Here is a 19,841-nt window from a genome sequence, read left to right on the forward strand (position 1 = left end):
GTCACTTCACCGCAATCCGTGTTCAATTCGAGACCCAGTGCACATGATGTTTGCAAAACTTGACAATCAACCAAGGGAAAGTAGGGCGTTTAGAATGTTCTGCGAATTTCTTGTTAGAAAAATTTGTGCATATTGAAATTGTAACAATTCGTTACAATTAAGACTTTATTCATTATTGCTTTAAACCGAGTGATTTATTTAGCAAGTGCAATATTGTTATATGTAATTTACGTTACATAGGTGTTACATTGTTTCTAAATTTTTACCGAACATTATTTGAAAAAATTATAAATTATTTTCAGGCTTTCTATATCAGTGTATGTGTGAAATACTATACAATAAAAAAATCCCTATTTGAGATACAGTTGACGATAGCGACAAGATAGAATTAAACATTATACCAAACTAAAAATTAGACTAAAAATAACGTCGAATATTTTTATGCAGATAATTAATAGCAGAAACTTGATTGTTATTTCAAAATAGCGAATATGAATGTATAGAAAACTTTTCGGGAAACCCTCGTGATTAAAACACGTCTACCTTTAAACGTTTTGATTGCAAATTACGATTATAAATGACCGAAAAATATATTAATTGCCGATAGCTATTATCGATGGTTGGAATTCTATTTCGATTGTTCATAACTGGACGAATAGAAAATTGTCCGCGTCAGACGCGAAAACTATGAGCTATATTATTTCTAGTGCTTGAAATTATGCCTACTCATATTTCTTTCTGTTTTATCTCTACTCATTACTGTTTCGCGTAAATGCATAAAATTCGCAGTTTAACCACACCGGTCTATGATTTCCTGTATTCAATGAATGGAGCCTACACCATTCATGGACATCGCACCCCAAACGAGTATCGATCTATTACCTCCTCTGACCGTTAACTTTGTACACTTTTTTCGGTACCTCGCCAAACGTGAATTTTTAGATCCGAATCATTTTGATTGTGAAATTAGCTTGCACCACTTCTCTCGTGTCCGATTGATGTGCTCTGTCACGAAAGCGATCCTGGCATGACGATTCATTTCCGAAATAAAGGACTGCTATTTCACTGTATAAAATAAAAAGAAAGCAACAAAGCTATATGTACAATACACAGTCGACTGGGAAAGTAAGTTAACAACAACTGGTGATATGTAGGCAAATCAATATGATGAATGAAATCGAATCCTACAACACCAATCTCGATTATGAACTAATGATATGCCTGCAGTAATGTCATCTAAGAATTTAGATTCAGATTGTACTATAAAAGAAAACTTTTAAGCTCCCTTATGGTTCGTGGAACAATTACTAGAAATCCTATTAATAGGATTCCGCTAGGGGAAGTGTTAATGATTAATGCTAGGGGTCCAAATTTTTTATTTTGCAATTATTGATATTATAAAGATGCTTTCACGAGAAATGATTTAATAAATATCTTTATTAGAGCACTGAGATAAGAACCGCGCAAAATCTAAATTAACTGTTGTCATTTTTATAAGGCATTTGCCTGTTACACATTTATAGCTCGTTACGTTTAGTGTTAAAGATGTGCCATATTCATTTGCCTGCATACACCAATCGTTAAAAAACTTTCCGTCTCGACTGTAATTGATTTACTAAAATTCCCTGCCGATATCATATGGAAACACGAAGAAACGTGCCTTATCTCTCCCTAACTTGTAGGAGTGCGAGACACAAAGTGGCGAAGATGACTCACGCGGTTAACGCATTGACGCGACTAAGGCAGGCCGAAGGCGGTTAGGCTCGCTGGCATGAGTTCGAGACGTGGGGGACAGGCCTGGCAGTAGTCGCGGCCGTGCTGAAGCCAGACAGCGGTATCACAGGATCGGTAACACAGCATCAGTAGTGAGAGAGAGAGCAGCATCGAAGGCGCACGCGGCACCGGCGACTGACCGAGCGACGACAGACGGATCATCGCTCGAATCGAAGCCAATTACCGGCGTGGCGCGGCGTCGTCGACGGACACCGCCGCCAATCGAGTAAGAAACTTGATCCGCAGGGTGGTCTCGGTGTTTCTGAGAGACGCGGAAGACGCCGATATCCGCGCTTAACGACCGCGAGACGATGAGATGCCGTGTCGATAAGGGAAAGCTTAAACGTCGGAGATCCTTACCTTTCCACGTCACGGCGAGGTGCACGCGAAATCCGACCACGCCATTCTCTCTCTCGAGGCACAGCACCGCACTGCACCATATATACACAGAACCACACTTCAACACATCTCCACCCCACCCGACACGGGAGCAATTTCTTTCTCCCAATCTGTACACCCCCTTTTATTCTCCTCTCTCTCGTTAACTAGTCTATTCCGTTCTTATCATCACTCTTATTCTACCGGTCTCTGTCTCCTTCTCGCTTGTGCGTGTGTGTGCTCCCTTATCTTTCTTCCGTCGATCCACCCCCACCTCTTCCTCTCTCTCTCTCTCTCTCTCTCCCACCCTCTCGCTCGATCTTCTCTTTCTCTTTCCCCTCCCCTCTCCCAATCCTTCCTCTCTCTCCCTCTCTCTCTCTCGCTCGGTGTACCCCCCAGTCAGACCGGCAGGAAAACCTTGTACTCGGCCTCCCTTTTCTCCGGCGCCCTTTCTCTTCTTTCTCTTCGTTCTGCACGAGACGACGACCGAACGGAGCCTGACGATGTCCGGCTGCACCGAGGGATCGTGACGACGTCAAACTTGCTCGCCGACGACGACCACGACGATGCCGACGACGACAACGACGACGACGACGACGACTCGGAAACGATGCAGGAGATGAGGTTAGGAGGAAGAGGAAGAAGAAAAGGAAGCACCTCCCTGCGGCACGCGCGCGCACGAGAGAGAGAGACAATCCAGCATCCAGCTACGCCCGTGACAGCGTCTGGGCAACTACTGAGGACGATCTGAGCGGTTCCGGCGCAAGCTTTCGTTCGAATTTTGACCGGCCGCGGCGCCACCGTTGTTCATCCCTTTTCCTTAAACGGGCTGCGACTATGGTGCGCACCACCGTTCACCATTCACCACCGCACGGATCCCCAGCATCGCTAAATTCGCGAACGATCCGCCGGAGTGCTCGCATTTCGGATGGCTCTCCGCGAATCTTGCAGCACCGGTCAAAGTGACGCGATTCTGATAACGCGGTTCCTTCTTCGATTACCACTATCAGAACGTTGTCCGTGATAAATTAGAACAATTTTGTTCATCTCCGCTTCGTCAAATCTTGCAGATAGGGAACGTTGTGCTACTATTTCCGAGTCGCTGTGCCTGCATTCCGTTAACGCGGCTCGTTAGTTGTGCTATGATTATTATCGTCATGAATGAGTGGCATTGTAGGTTTTATCCGTTGTGGCTAGTTACGGTCCAAACAGTTTTTCGCTTTCTTTTGTTGGGATATTGTTGCTTCTTTTTGTTGGATTCCTATGGAATGTGGAGTTTTCGGATCAGAATGACCGATGAAACTTGTTCTGTTCTTTTTTAATCGGATGCCTATATTCGTAATAAAATATTAAAATCTGTATTTATTACATTTCCAGATTATTTAATAAAAATATTTTCATTGATTTTTCATTATATCCAATTAAGATATGTATTCGTGAAATTGTTGGCTCGCGGAATAATCGATGGAACTTGTTTTTTAAAAATTGAATGCCTATTTGACATCGTGTAAAACATAATGCAATTATAGAATCTGTATTATTACATTTCCAAATTATTTAATAAACATATTTTCATTGATTTTTTATTATATCCAATTAAGATATGTATTCGCGATATTTTTGGTTCGGAATAATCGATGGAACTTGTTTGTTAAGAATTGAATGCCTACTTGACATCGTGTAAAATATATAATGCAATTATAAAATCTGTATTTATGTTATTTTTAGTCTACGGGATATTCGCAAAAAGCTTTGGTAATTATCTACTATGTGGTTCTGTTCTCCGATGAAGATTAAATATGTTATATAGATCTCAAGATTTTAAGTAACTTTTCCCCGTACATACACTAGGCTACGCTTCGTGGAAACGTACACGTCATCTTGGCGCGGTTGTTTGTCCACTGTTTGTATAAACATGGAGATCGCTAAACAGTCTATATAACGGGCGAACTTTTAAAGTAAATAATAACGAATGAAATCATATTCGTTCATCGTATCACTGTAATTATTCTAGTAACAGCAGGTGGCAAACAATTTCTTTTTAACCCCCGAATGGCGGAACTCGGGTCTATTTGGACCATGGTGGAGGAAACCAAAAATTTTAAACTTTTTTAAATGTAATCCTATATATAGATTCTGACATGAAAATGCTAAAAATCCAAGTTTTAATCATAGAAATTCACTGGTTCAAAAGTTATGCGTGCGTAGAGTTGAGCGATTTTAAGCGTTTTCGACAAATAAGGTCGCCGCCATAATATTGGTACTACTTAGCCATCGTCTAATGAGCGGAGTTCGTGCAAACTTTCTGGTGCACATCTACGTTATCGACATCACCGCGTGCCTGCGCTGCAATCTAGTGGCTGCGCTCGTTAGACGACGCGTAACGCTGACTGAGTCACAGACGAGATACTGCCAGCCTCACGAGATATCGTGACCTCCCAAAAATTTTGCCGTTTTCTTACACCCTCTACGATATAGTGTGCCCGAAGCACCGACGAGATACTATTAAAGACTGCCAGCCCCTGTGTTATTCAGGGGGACGGGTAAAACCGGGCGCAACGGGCGCGGGGATAACGTGGAACTTACAGTGATCTGAAATACCACATCGCTAAAAGTTCTACCAACGACGAGATACTCGTCAAGTAGAAGAAGAATGATATAGTATTTACCCATTCTGTAATTGCCTTATAATACTATCACCGACGAAATACTATCCCGTCTCTTTACCTAAACGCAACTCTACTCAAAATCGCGATTGCCTACACCGCACCCGGCAGCCGTATCGACTGCAACCACTTTTACAGTGGATCGTCGCAGCTGGAGCATGGGCGCCTGAAATGTCGAAAGACTCGAACGCAAACGCGATTCTTTTGCTGCGCAACGCTAATTTTTTAATCAAAACAGAGAATCCAAAAAGACTACTTTAAATTTTCTGCAAAACAATGATACAAACTTCAAACTCTTATAAAATTGCTATTTTTTAAATGTTGCTTCAAGCAGCAATCAAAATGAAATATTATCTTGAAAAATTTATTCTATTGAATCTATTTATATCTATTTATATGTATATTTAATCTATTGAAAAACTTCTTCGTACAACAAATAAGTTCGGAGTTATTTGAAGTCGTAATGTTTTACTATACTCACCCTGTATAAAAAAATATTCTGGTAGGACTCGCAATTGTCTAATTTCCCTCTTCTCGGTATATTAGCCACCGTCCACTTCAAAGCTTGTGGGGGATAAAAAATGAGCCGTTACGGTCGGGCCCAAGGCGTGTGCAAAATGTCGGGATTTTCCCAGAGGCTTTGGGTGTGTCGTAAATTACGGCTAAGTACTGCTGGTGACCTGGTCTATAATTATCGGTTTATGACTAGAAGGCTATAGGACCCTGATGAGAGAGATGCACGTGCTTGCCAGGTGAGCGCCAGCCGTAAAGCACTTTCCAGGGTCCTAGCCCTAGCCCGTAATACAGTAGGACCTCGATTAACCGGATCCCGATTATAAACAAATATGCGTTTAAATATGATTATATTACGAAGGGAAACAAATTTTCAAAAATAAATTCATTTTGAAATATGATGTACATTTTAATTATTTCCTCGGGTCTCGATTATCCATCGGGCCTCAATTTATCCGGGATGTTTGTCTCCCAATCAAGCCGGTTAATCGAGGTCCTACTGTAAATGTGACTAGCTGCTAATGTTCCGGACCCAACAGAAATAATAAAACAATAACGAACGGATGATCACGTTGTTTGTACATGTACATATTATTCATCTTTTCGGACAACTTAATAATGTCAATGGTTGTAAAATAACATCACTTGGTGGTAGTACGTTAAACGATTATTTAATACGATTATCGAAGTTATACATTAGTTTGTAATTAATACAATAGTACAGTAATACAATAGAGTAGTACAACTACACGCGGATTATTTATTTTATACTGATATTATTTAATTTGGCTTCAGTTTGTACTGGCACGTAACATTTCACGGCTGACTGAATAAACCATTTTATTATTAATAGTTATTACAAGAATAACAGATAACATTATAAAAGCAAATAACAATCGCAAAGACGAAAATATTAATTCATTATGATTACTTAATAGAAAAAAATATATTTGCGATTTTTACGTGTCAAGTTATATAAAAGAACAGAAGTGTATAATGATAAAAAATAATAATAACAATATGAAAAAGGATCAAAAATAAAATATATATAAAAATAAAAACTTCATGATATATAAGTATTGTTAAAATTAAAATCTGTAAATTAGCAAAGGAAGCTGTTTATACTAGTCATCAAAATTCATAAGTATAATGAACTCTTACAAACAATGTCGCTATGAAAATTACGTATATGAGCAAGGAACATCAAAACCGATTGCAGTAAAATAAACCAAATAAGTCTATACTCTATAATACTTTGGTAACGCTTATTGCTAATGTCTTTCTTATGCTCCCTATAAGTTCTTGGTTCTAGTGTTCCCTACAAACAGGAAAAATTAGGCGTAAAAGTTTCTCGAAAAACAAAACGATACGAACAAATAACAAAAATAATTCCTTCACGCCGCTTACCTTAACAATTATTTATATGCCTTTTCATATGATTCTCGTAAGCGCCGAATTTACTATAGAGTTTGTTACATATGCCACATGGGTACCTAATCGAACGATTGCTAGCGTATTGAGCGCCGTGAGCGACCTTTAAGTGGTGTGTCAAAGAAGATCTGTGTCTGAAACGAAAGTACTGTCAATACGTTCTGGAAATCGTTGAAGAATGCTGTGGGGATCAGCGATCGCCTCTCTCTTCTTTACCTATAGTGTTTCGTGCACATGTCGCATTTGTATGGCTCTTTGAAACGACCGCAATGAATGAAATGCCTATTGAAATGATATTTTCGATTGAAAAGCCTACCACAGCTTTCGCAAAGTATCACGTACATACCTGAAAAGAAATTCGGTAAGTAAGTAAGTTCTTACTGTGGATGATATCTGATATTACCTCCGTGAGCTCCAGCCTGGTGCATCGCCAATGTGCGCGCCGAGTAGAACGTTAGAGAACATAGCAAACACTGTAATCTATGACAGAAATGTATTACTATGTAGTACAAAAATACGTTGAGATCATCAAGATGCACAGTATTGCTCTTAATTATTTGAACGACAACAATTTAACATTTTCGCTTATCTTAAATACAATTATACTAAAGAACAGTGTTCAAATAATGATAAATTCGTACAAAAATGTAAATTAAAAATGCTACTACTTACTCATCTCTATTTACATCTTCTTCTGTGTGCACCTGAGCTTGTAATGTGTCCATTTCTTTAGCCTCGAGTGAAGCTAGAGCCAAGTCAAGCTCATTCAAGAAGTTATCATCATTATACGTGTTGCATTCTGTGTTTTCTATTTCAGTGAACTCATTCAAAATCCCTTCTTCAATGTCCTCGATACAAGAAATAGTTGATTCCATTGGAGACAACTCCACATTTTCTAATATGTATTGGGAAACAATTTCAGGTATATTTGATGTATCCATATATGAATTACTTTCATTGTGTTCTTCGTTTAGCAAACACAAACTATTTTCATTGCACTTTTCACTGGAAGTACAATTGTTAGGCATAGCGGATATTGGCAAACGTGAATAACTTTCATAAAACTTTTCATTGAAAGATTCATTAGTTGAATTTATATCGGCCTCCGCAACAGGTAAACAGGAACAATTAATTTTGACTTGAGAATTCATTTCGCTATCGTTAATAACTACATTATCTGACAAAACTCTGTCTTTCATTGAAAGCATGTTGTTCTTTTCACTGATTGCTATCCAGTGTGTAGCACAATCTTCGTGGCAATAACTGCAACAAGAATTTGACGAGTAGCATGGTTCCTTATCGTTCTCGCTCAAGCATTCTGACAGTGTTGAACACTGTATTTCATCCATGTCTACTTCATTGGCATTCATATCGTATTCTTTCTCACAAATTTCACTGTTGTATATCGTACTCGAAGAATTAAATGTTTTACTAAAGTCTATCGCATATTCTGTGAAATCATAGTTACTAAATATCTCGTTGCTCGAAAAATCAATAAAATCTTCCATATCGATAGGTGTAGTTTCTCCCAAGTAGGAAGCTACGTGAAACTTGGTCATGGATTCTGCTGATATGTTGTGCGATGTTGGCGGCAATGAATTTTCATTATGCTTCTTAGTTTCAAGAGCTGGCAGTTTATTACTGCCTTTATTGTTTCTTGTACTAGCTCTTGTTCTCCTTCCTTTTTTGCAGTTTTTTATCTCTTTATTGTCGTCGACAAAGGTGTGAATATTCCAAGTTGGTGATTTCTGCCACATATCGATGAAATTATGTTCTTGTTTTCTTTTACGAGTTGATTTTTTACATTTATTATCTGTTTCTACGTAACTTTTCTCAGAAGATGAACTATCCAATGTTATTATTGAACCATATGGTTCCTGTATATTTTCTTTCATGTTAACAACTTTGTCCAAGGGCTCTTTAACAGTTTTGAGTACCTTCGGATTATTCTTCAATATATTGGGAATTCTACGAGTCAATGTTATAGTACTTTCACCCGCTTGTTCCTTAGAGATTCTGTTGTGATCTATATTATAACTTTTGTTCAAATTATTCCTTCTTCTATGTTTTCCTTTCTCTTTGGGTACGCTACATACATTAACTTTATATTGCACACCATTTTCTTCTCTGGGAAATTCAATGAAGTTTGTACAATTATTCCTTGCATCTTTACTTTCTAAATACAAAGAATTATCGTGACATTTAACCAGAATAGTCCCAATTTGTGGTTTTAACATTTTTCGGCCTTTCACAAGTACTATATCTATTTCTCAATATTTGTTTTCCTTTTTTCTGGTTGTATCTGTATATTATTTCATTAATTATACATCGTTTTATTTCGTATTACTCGTGTTACATCTATAAAAAGTAAATATTTTTGTATAATAACGACTATAATTAATTTACATAGTTGATCACCGGAGAAAAACGATGTCGCTACAAGTTTGACATATTAATTTTCGTAAGATGAACTTACCCGGCTTACTTGGTGTCAGTAAGTCAGTGTATGTGAGTACATACTTCGATTGGAGATTCTGTCTGCTTGCACTGTCACTTCAGTTGTTACGGTAAACCAGTAGAAATAAAGTGATTAAGTGAACAGCTGTATGTGAATGATAACTTTTAAACGACTCTCATGAAAACACAAATGTTTCCAAGTGTAAATTCTCGAACATTATCCGTCACCGTGTACCGTCACGAGGTACCGTCGCGACCGATGATCGAAAGTAAACTGTGGTAAACTCAGGTAAACTGTCTTACTTTACTGCTAGGGTCTGCGACTGGGACCGGGACCGGGACCGGGACCGGACCGGACCGGACCGGAAAGCTATGCGGTTATGGTTTAGGTAGGTAAATACTTAGATAGTAAGAGAAGAAATACGAGACGCCCTTGAAGAGCACAATAACATAAACACTTCGAGAGAGGAGAAAAAGCATCCTGTGATGAAAAATATGTATGTATGTTATTCATTCAAGTTTGATCTTTTTTAAATGTATACATATATGACATTTTTTAAATCGAGCAACTACGAAGTACACTTACTGTTTACTATCGTACAATGTCATCAACAAATTGTTTATAAAAAACTGTATGTACGTATTTTTCGTAGTAGTATACAGTCTTTTTAAACGATTCTTTATACATTTACGTAAAATGCATATATACATACAGTCTTTTTAAACAGTCTTTTGATCGCATTATACGGGAAACTATGTACTGTGTAATTGTAAAAATTCGATCGAACGTCAAAATTTTGCAATACGAATGAACTAAACGTAAATTTTAACAAAAATCGATTATCGGAAAAGCCAATTTTGATTACTTGCCTTTTTAGCATCTGAAATATAATTCGAGATCATTGTTCATGCTTTGTGTACATTATCGAGATCTAAACATCGAAATTAAACAATTTTTGTCTTGTTGTCAGTATTTTCGGCGCAACGGTTCGATCGTTTATTACGAATTATAAAGCAACTTTGCTAATTGTCAAACAAAAACGTTGATTTTGTTTGACAATTAGCAAAGTTGCTTTATAATTCGTAATAAACGATCGAACCGTTGCGCCGAAAACATTTAAAAATGTATCATCAGCAAATATATTTGCTGATCGTATACGATCGATAGAAGAAACATATTTAGTTTGTTGTCAGTATGTTTAGTTTGTCCGATTGTGTAAAAGTGTAATCTATTAAAGATGTGGTTGAAATCATAAAGTGTGATCAAAAGTGGTATAATAAAATACTTTATTGTGGTCATACGATTGTGGGTGTAAGAGTAAGTAACAAAAGATGATGTGTGTGTGAGAGAGAACAAAATAAATTAAACGCTCTGTGCCTTACAATATTTGAACGTCGGTTTGGCTTGTATAATTAGATAACATAAATACGGTTACCAATCACCATCATCGGATACATCATTGTTTTGAAGCCTTAGCGTAGAAAACAATACATCTCTAACTTTTGGCTTTGGATCTTCGGTAATTTTTGTTGGCACAGCTTCCGCTTGACCCAACAACCATTCCAGCTCTATTGCGTAATCGTTTGTGTTAATAATATTCACAAGAATAATAGTTACCTGCATTAAAAATTTGATTCCGTATTCATAATTTTGCATACCTGCTTCTGTTAGCTTCATGCCCCTTAATTCTATTGGACCAATGAATTGTTTTATCATGTTTCCGCTATGGTATACAAAAATACAAGGAAGATTGCTGTCCGGCCAATTAGGAATGCAAGTGGTTGAAATACTTTTTAAAAACTTTGTTGCTGGAAACTTCCTTGCCAGATTAGCTAAGTACTGATTTATTAGCGTACAAAGTGGGATGCTAGAAATAATAATTACGGTAATATGTAGCTCTTTATCGGATGTTTCTTTTTGTCAACTAAATGTTCATACCCGGACTTGTACAAATGGAGAACTACCCAAATATCTTCTCCAGCATTATTTACTTCTTGAACATAATCTTCTCCTGATATTTCTTTGACTTCTCCGTACTTAGATTTGTTAGCCAGCTCCTTCATTTCGGCTATTCGCTTGCGACGATACTCCAATAGAATTCTCTCATCCTCTTCATCTTCCAGTTCATCTAATTCATCTAATGTTTTGCTTTCTAAATCATCGGTTGCTAAAAAATGTGGAAATATCATTAGAAAAGTTGAAATAAAACATATAACATAGAATTAATAACAGAATATTTTAGTACTCCGTCCAGTTTTCTCATTTATAGTATTTTCGACAATGTTCAATATTTCATCTTCGGTTACTTCTTTTTCTTTCTCCGGAATAATCCCTTTACTCCTAAGAATGTCGTTCCACTGTGTGTCTTCGTTTGGATCTTGCTACAATAATAAAATTCAGGTTATACAAACATATAGGTAGAGCAATTAAAGAAGAACTTATTTTAACTTTTTCTTACTATTATAATATCGAGCAGCTAGAAACTAAAAATTATTTCAGATCTTGAATCTTGATATTGATATTCCTTTTTTTTTGTAGTCAGAGATATTCATCTTAACATAACCTCTATTTCGAGAAGTCAAATCGTCACTTACCATGGTGAAATAAAGCAATTATTAACGCGATATCAACGTAAAACGCAGATTTGCAGTGTGTAATTCGAGAAATCGATGTAACTTGATTTAGTTGAAGTGTCAAAAATCTATTGTAGACGTATGACCGACAGCTGATCACGTTTCACTACACAATGAGGCGAGGTGCGCCGCACACACCCGTACGCTTACACACGTGCATTTATGGTATCATCAATGACGCATTCACACTCCAATCTCATTCTATTTAAAAACTGTGTCATTAGGCGGTGGCGCCTCACGTTGTTGCGCTGGAATTCTAAATATATTTTTTAGCCAGACATTTTCAGCAGTGAAATCATATTCGGAATTTTTACATAACACTAAATCTACCACCACCGGTCACAACAACCGGTTCCAGATTTTTTATTTTACAATTATTGAAATAAGAGAAATGATTTCATAAGAAATGATTGCATAGATATCTTTAGTAGAGCACGTATTACAATAGGAACCGCACAAAGTCTAAATAAAATCAATCCAGTCATTTTTATAAGGGAACATGTTACTTTTAAGGCAGGTTTAGTGTTAAACCACTAAATATGTTCAAATTATATCGTGTTTGGCGTAATTTTAATCAGAAAAATGCCACAAACAAATTTGGAGAAAGTCCTATAAAGAAATAACTGTCACGAATAAATGAATTGCCTCAATGATTGAAATCTCCTAAACGAAATTCTCCATTCGAAAAGGCAATCGCGAGGTCAGGAAGTATCAGGTAAAAACCTTTCGTAAAAGGATTTTCTTACAATTGCTCGCCATAAAACGCACCGGGTACCTAAAGTACGTTAACGTACCTACATAAAACGTGAACCATAAAGTGTACAGCTGAAAGCCACGTGTTGGACTTTCAGTTCTCACTCAATTGCCGAAAATGACCATTGAAGAGGATAGAATAAAATAGAACCGATATACTATACCTACCCTGTGTTTGTATACATATACTACAACTCTCTGTCCTTGGCTTAAAAAACAGAGCTGTTCCCAAACAATCCTCGACTGTGTACACACTGTCCCTAGATGTATGGGTGTTCGCGGTAATTTGTACCAACGTGTTTTTCGTAAACGGTAAATATTAGAAAAAAACTGAAGGGGTAAAGTTGTATTATATTTTACTAGCAATATGATAGCGTATCTCAATATGTTGTATTTTGAATATTTTCCTAGAAACAGAGGTGACCTTAATTTTTTTAAATGAAATGCTACATATCTTTTTACATAAAAGAAAAGACGAGTTCAACTATGTAGTATACTATGGACTTCAGGGTCATGCAGTTGCAGAAATAAAAGAAATAAATTTAACATTTCGTAATAATGTATTTACTAGTATGTTGCATTGATAAGGCTACATGTCGTGTTCAATGAGACCTTCATTAGGAAGAATGCATTTCTAAGTTCTGCTGACCACACTCCTGTTAGTTTCTGCCAATGTTGCACTTTTAGGTGTGGACGCACACGCTTCGCTTATCTTAGTTTGCAAGTCGTCTAAATTTCTCAGTGGTGTAGTGTAGACAATATGTTTAACATGTCCCCATAAAAATTCGAATGTTATTGTTAAATGTATATTATGTAAAAAATTGTTTACCGAGCTAAAATTACGAGGAGAAGCCCTGTCTCTTTCTAATGTTTACCGTTTAAACAGCTGCTTCCATAAAAAATGATTAAATAAATTTCTTCATTGAAGTACATATTGTTATAAAAATGACGAGAAATCTAAATAAATTCAGTCCTGCAATTTTTATAGAACATCGCATACCAGTCACATTTTTTGTTCGGTACGGTCAATGTTACTAACAAATCATTAACGTTTCTAAATGAGCAAATTATTAAGAATGAAAAATCCGGATCGTATCAGTGCGCTAATTGTGTATATAAAATTATCGCGAACAAATTGCGCGTGCAGAAGTTCTCTTTCAAATCGCTAAACATTGTTGCAATAATTTTCTCGCAAATCTTTTGTGTATGTATACCGTTCAGGTACAGAGAGAGAGAGTTAATGTTATGGAAGAAACATACATCCCACGTGTGGGAAATTGTAGAGATTAAATGGCAATCAAAATAAGTGTATTTAAGGAAATAATAATTGCACAACGAAATTTAATTACGCAGCGCTTCTCATTAATCCGAACTACACACGTGGCTTAGGTTGTTGCTACATATATTGTACTTCTTGCCAGTATAGGCGTATGTCATCAGGGTATAAACGGCAAGAATCATTGGAGCAGTCCATAGACTGTGTCGCTTGTAATCAGTGAAACCGGTTAATCGTGCAGCTGTGCTGGACCACGGTTGTGTTTTGTGTCCCGCACCAAATACCTAAAACCAGTTTGAGCATCGCCATGATAATATTTATAGGCATATGGAACGATAATTTCCATTTATAACGGTACATACAACATAACCTTCGAGACCTATAGACACGGGTATGAGTCTCTTTAATTAATTTTGTCCGGTCATTTAAATTCGACGCGAAATTACGATTAGTAACACGGCACAACCAAAATTATTATTGTATATATGCTCATAATTATGAAAGTAGTGTAATTAAAAAAAGAAAGAAAGAAGTTATTTGCGAAAGAAGTTGCAAACGAAAAATGATTGCGATGTTCTTTAGGGGATGGAAATCGGATTAATTTTCCCTCGCGAGTTCAATCCGATACGAAAGCTAATCGTACACGCAACACCGAGAAATGCTCGATCCGTTTTCACGGTACTTTCACGTCGCATGTACCTTTGTGTGGCGGAGCCTTTGTTACCGCATAAAAGAAACATGTTTCTTCGGCGACGCCAGGCAAATTGCAGAAAATGCGCCGCAGGAACGGTCGCTGACGGATGAAAGTGAACACGTGTATCCTTTTGTGCTTAGGCTTGTAATGCGAGAGGAAATTTTTCAAAGATCCCGAGAATCGCGTTTCATCGGGTTTGATTAAAATCGCCGTAATTGAAAGCCACCCGAAGCCTCCAGCGAAAAATTGTTGCGGTTGCACAGTTGAACGCATTAATGGCGTGTACACTAGTAGTATACAGGCTGGCGAAGAAAATAGATTAAGGCTTTGGGAATAGCCTTACACGCAAATGAAATTATTCTGTTAATTCGATATACACGATATACATACATAGTTTTACATTTAACGGAATCAATGAAAGAGATCGTCTTTATTTTGAAAAATTTTACGATGCGGCAATCGAGAATTGTGTTCACCAAAGGAAAGGTAAAGTAGACAAATTCTGACGCGTTTTTAGGGAAATCGGCACAATGGGAACCGTCAAGGAAACACTGATCAAAGCTTCCCTCGCGTGAGTGTATATTGCACGCACCGTTCGCCGTTATTGTTTTCCATTGTTGTGCTCTCTTTTTTGCGAAAGTATTGTTTGGTCGAAGCGCTCGTGTTTCCGGTTGCGTGCTGGATCGGAACTTAACCCTGTATTTAGGCGTGTGCAACTCGATTCACAGGAATTTCTGTCGTTTGTATTGCGTACCACGTTGGGACCACGGCGAAATTAACTGTGAACAAAGTGCTCACCTCGGTTACACTCTTCTGTGTTAACACTGAAGCCATCGAGTAGTTGGACTGATTTATTTTCACTCTTCCATACGAATTATAAGAGTATATTTGTTAATATTTTACGTGATTTTTATTAACATTGTTTTTTAGTACAATTTCCTATATCAAAAATGATACAGTGACATGGTTACATTTGTGATTGAACTCTTTAGACAACTTTATCACTAATTTTTGCGTAGAAATATTTACTTCTGTTGTCTTAGCGCAGCCATCGTTAAGTTTTGTCGTATCTTTTCTTCTATATTCCTTTTCATACCATTGTGATTACAAAAGCATCTTGCTTCCACTGTTTGGCATTAGTTCGTCTTCCGATTTATCCCAATTTCGTGGTCAGCTCCTTTGTTCAGTTGATATCCCTTCTGTGATTAGGTATCGATAGTTCTCGGGCCCTGTTTCTTCGAATTGCTTATTGTTAGCGGAGATCAAGCTTGCCAATTCCCGTTCGAGGCGTGACGAAAATGGCAAGCAGTGTCTACGCGAAGAATGAGAGTTTAATTAAAGGCTTAACCTAACTCTCGTTACACTTTTATATTTATGATTTCAGCTATAGATAAAACTTATAGATAAAATAATTTTATGGGGCATTATGTTTACATCGAAAGAGTTACCAAACTGTCGTCTTCGAGTGTCGCGTAGACGTTTCCACGTTTGCCCGCTTCGCCAAGAAAATTTGCATAAGATCGCGTGAACGGCATCGTGATTTGTTGAAAAAGGGAGTGGAAGGGACGAATCGACCTTGCAGGCACTCACGTACGGGTGCGATAGTGCCCTCAGGAAAGGCGCAAAACGAAGGGGACGAAAGAGAATCGGAAATGAACGAGGTTCTAAGCGACCTAGTATGCACATATAATCTGCCCGATAGAATTTGTTCGGACGCGTGTATGTCCATTTCGTTTTAGAATGTAGCCTACCGGAAATTTGCAGTTAGCTGCATTCCTTGCAGGACTCGGTGGCGCAGGAACACCTCCATCCGCGTGATCGTTAATTACCCCTCGGCGAAAATGTAATTTTCAATCCAGCTTCGATTGGCTTTAATCCGACGCTTAAGTGAATTTTAATTGGTCAGCGCTTGCCTTTCATGTGACACGGATTAACGAAAGCAAATGAATCTGATTGCGATATACGTTTTCCAAGATTCTACAGAGCTTTAACGTTTAGCTATCTCGAATATAGTCTCTGTTTTAATTGGATTTACCATCCGGCACGTTTTCTATACGATTTCATACTGCAGTCGAACCTCGAGAACTCGGAAACTTCTTTGGAAAATTTCATTTGCATCTCTTTAGACTTTAGATTGTGTATGATTGATTTAATTTAGACTTTGTGCGGCTCCTATTGTAATACGTGATCTACTAAAGATATCTAAAATCATTTTTATTATTTCAATAATCGTAAAATAAAAAATCTGGTCATTTTGACCGGTGCTGGTACATTTAGTGTTAAACTTGAAGTTGTTAATTCAATTTCAAAATCCTCTTATCCTATTAAAAGTTAAAATATTGATATTTACACACTATACGGTTTTCACTGTGGGTGGCTGTATAAGTGTTATTGACGTTTCTGTAAAAGTGGGGCGGGGTAACGTATAGTTTTAACTTATTTGCATACAAATCTGCACCTACTGATCAATGTATGTACGAAACACGACAAGTAGGCCGATGTCGTCGCCACAGTGGGACTTTTGAGGGTCACGGTAGAACAACAAAACCGACGGCGAAATTTTCACGCGATCGCGAGCGGAACACCCGCAGGTTTTGTTATCAGCGATTTTCTAGCGCGTCGCGCCGCGTTTCGCCGCGCGATAACAGTCTGCCGGTGGTACCTGAGAGCAGCCAATGAAAGAGCTGCCACGGCGTCGACCATCTTGCGCGGCTCCGCTTTCGAGTTCGGAGTCGCGTGGCGGCGAGGTTTGGCTTGCAGTGTACTCCGACTACCGAGCGGTGACTGACTGACTCTGTCTTCAGGCTCGACAGTTTTCCATTGCGATCCTCTAATTGTGCTCATTGTTCGTGCTTTTCCTCTTCTTCCTCATCAAAAACAATGTTGACCGTTCGTTCCACTCGCGACATTAGTTCCATCTCGTTAAACTAGACTCGACTACTGTCAACTTGACTGTGCGAACCGACGCGTGTGTTTACATCTCGATCTATCCTGGATCTCCTGATCCAGCGACAACCGACTCGCAGCTGGCTCTCGATCACGTTATCGGTTCGAAGATGCAACCCACAAAACTGTCAAAGTTCAAGATTCGAAGAGTTTAGGGGTCTAAGATCTACGCGAAACCCAGTGCTCCGGATGTTGTTGATTTTTGTGTGACAGGAACCGGATCCGCGTATTTTCCGCACGGTTATTCTCTGCGTTGTGCGTGCCTCACGACGGACGAGTTTGACGTTGATCGATAAGGATAGTGAAATCGTCGAAAGGATTTTTCGAAGAGGATCTACATAGACGCTGTTGGACACATGCTGCGTGACATGAAGGTATGTACATAGATTGTTCGAGATTGTTTTGCTTGGTTTTGAGAAAGAAATTTCACTGTATTTTGTTGACGTCTTCTACCGGAATAATGTTTTGCAATTCGGAGATGTTACGAATGTAAATAGGTTGCTTGCGAAGGATCTTTTGCTCTATTCGATCATACTTTTGATAGTCGATCTGACAATTGTGAAAAGTATTTTTGAGAAAATCAGTTTTGGAAAAATGTTGAAACGTGACTATTGAGTATTGAACATTGGCGTCTGTTGTAAGATGTGACCCTTCGCCAGCAATGTCTTTGATTAATTTTTAATTAGCCGCATATACAACATAGTACGTACAATCTCAATACTTTAAATTTAGTGTTTCAAGCATAAACAATGGCGGACCATACTAGCAAATATTTATTGTGCATGAAAGTAGTTACTTTATTGAATAAACATTTATTTATGTTGGTATCATATAATGTCGCTGTTTGAACATCGAGTTACGAGCTAATGCATGATTCACGATGTTTAAATGATAATTATGATTTTCCTCTTACGCAAGCATTTCTACTGCATGTTTGTTTATTCATGAAGTACTTCAATCAAGATTATCTATTCAGGATTAGCTACTTATTCGAATTTTTATGGGATGCTTTGTCAATTACATTTAGACACTCGTTGACATTATTGGACACTATTAATAAGTGTGAAACAATCATTTCATCGAATACAAATGTTTGAATGACATATTTACGAATGTAGAGTTTTCAGTTTTGTACTCGCATTTGCATACAACATTTTTATGTTTCTATTTGTAAACGTGAGGATTATAGAATTTTTTCAAACCCATGAAACAGAAATTTTAATGAAGTATATATGTATTGCAGTTTAGACGACGCAGTTCACGCTGCAGAAATAAAATTTGACGTTTAGTTTCTTCTAATTATTTTACAAAAACAATTTATATGAAGTTTTACTGATTTATTGAGATCTGAATGAAAGGTGTACTGTCATTTTCGCAATAATATAAGGTGCACTGTGAAGGTCTTACACGACCAAACTTGTTCCTCATTCTTATCGTGTAAAACAGCAAAAAAATTGTAGATTGTTTTAAATCTCTAATAGATTCAGACAAAAATGTTTTTCTTATACCACGCAAAACTATTCTAGAAAAAATGAGTCGAAATTTATTATCGTACAATCTGCTTTTAACAAAATTATTATCGTTCAAATATTGACAATTATTTGGAGAAGTTCAGTGTTGAAATACTTTTTCAATCCGCTGTACGTGAAATTTATTTATGCAAACTTCGATAACTGTTGATTATGCGTGCCGTTGTGGTCGAAATTATTTTTTTAAGCTTATTTTGCGTAGCGGTAATAACTTTTTCTAAGGAAACGTACAAATTGGTACACGTGTTATTCCCGATTACAGCTGAACGACACGCCGGGGCATTACATCACGATTTGCAAATTGCTCGAGCAGTCCGCGTTGACAAACGACCTTCGTTACGCTGCGTGGCACTGACATCTTTGCAATAAAGAAAGCGTGTCGCACAAGCAACGTGTAATTGCAACTAGTATTCGGCGCAGCAGGACGATCTTATTCGATTTAACCTTGTACTTTCTTCAAGGTGCTCCGGATCGCTCGTTTGCCACGACTCCTCTTGCGCAGTCGTGCTTGAATTCCTCGTTTTTGCGACTTTCACGTTGACGCGCCGTTGACATTATCCAAATGCTACAGCGTCGCGCTATCGATTTTATCTGCGTATCGGGTTGCCCGAAAAAGTAGAGAAAGTGCAGCTTACTCGAAACACCAGTTTGTTTAACACTAAACCCAGCACCACCGGTCCAAATGACCGGTTCCAGATTTCTTATTTTACAATTAGGGGAGACCGGGACTGAAAGTTTTGATTTTGATGAAATTACGTAGATATAGTTTAGTGGGGAATGTATTACAATAG

At 37.8% G+C, this 19,841-nt stretch overlaps 4 protein-coding genes across 9 annotated transcripts in view; 1 reads left to right on the forward strand and 3 right to left on the reverse strand.

Annotated features, from left to right (window-relative positions):
• Task6 (TWIK-related acid-sensitive K[+] channel 6) overlaps positions 1–2,900 on the reverse strand; it is a 124,642-nt gene extending 121,742 nt beyond the window's left edge. The window contains exon 1 of one of the 3 annotated variants that reach the window (XM_076431906.1): positions 2,134–2,900. The gene's annotated coding sequence lies outside the window, so the exon portion shown is untranslated. The other 2 variants (XM_076431905.1, XM_076431908.1) reach the window with 2 other exon arrangements.
• A 3,063-nt stretch (positions 2,901–5,963) lies between these two features.
• On the reverse strand, positions 5,964–10,345 carry LOC143212602 (uncharacterized). Of its 3 annotated transcripts, XM_076431540.1 has the most exons (6): positions 9,238–10,345; positions 7,434–9,119; positions 7,165–7,241; positions 6,978–7,107; positions 6,738–6,895; positions 5,964–6,648 (listed from the first exon to the last, which is right to left on the reverse strand). In XM_076431540.1, the coding sequence occupies exons 2-5, from the start codon at positions 8,996–8,998 to the stop codon at positions 6,739–6,741; spliced, it is 1,929 nt and encodes a 642-aa protein (XP_076287655.1). In that variant the 5' UTR covers positions 8,999–9,119; positions 9,238–10,345; the 3' UTR covers positions 5,964–6,648; position 6,738. The 3 variants fall into 3 exon arrangements, with proteins under 3 accessions (XP_076287655.1, XP_076287656.1, XP_076287657.1); XM_076431541.1 differs by lacking the exon at positions 5,964–6,648 and having other exon boundaries at positions 6,744–6,895; positions 6,978–7,043; XM_076431542.1 differs by lacking the exons at positions 5,964–6,648; positions 6,978–7,107 and having other exon boundaries at positions 6,744–6,895.
• Positions 10,346–10,488: 143 nt separating this feature from the next.
• Positions 10,489–12,031, reverse strand: Viaf (viral IAP-associated factor). Its single transcript, XM_076431544.1, has 5 exons — positions 11,814–12,031; positions 11,465–11,600; positions 11,158–11,386; positions 10,878–11,086; positions 10,489–10,787 (listed from the first exon to the last, which is right to left on the reverse strand). The coding sequence occupies exons 1-5, from the start codon at positions 11,814–11,816 to the stop codon at positions 10,651–10,653; spliced, it is 714 nt and encodes a 237-aa protein (XP_076287659.1). The 5' UTR covers positions 11,817–12,031; the 3' UTR covers positions 10,489–10,650.
• Positions 12,032–17,313: 5,282 nt separating this feature from the next.
• The window catches only part of Ec (ubiquitin specific peptidase echinus), a 103,516-nt gene continuing 100,988 nt past the window's right edge, over positions 17,314–19,841 (forward strand). For both annotated transcript variants that reach the window (XM_076432389.1, XM_076432390.1), the window contains exon 1: positions 17,314–17,895. The gene's annotated coding sequence lies outside the window, so the exon portion shown is untranslated. The remainder of the gene's footprint in view (positions 17,896–19,841) is intronic.

Source organism: Lasioglossum baleicum, chromosome 10 (genome assembly GCF_051020765.1).
Source record: "Lasioglossum baleicum chromosome 10, iyLasBale1, whole genome shotgun sequence".
Taxonomy (NCBI): domain Eukaryota; kingdom Metazoa; phylum Arthropoda; class Insecta; order Hymenoptera; family Halictidae; genus Lasioglossum; species Lasioglossum baleicum.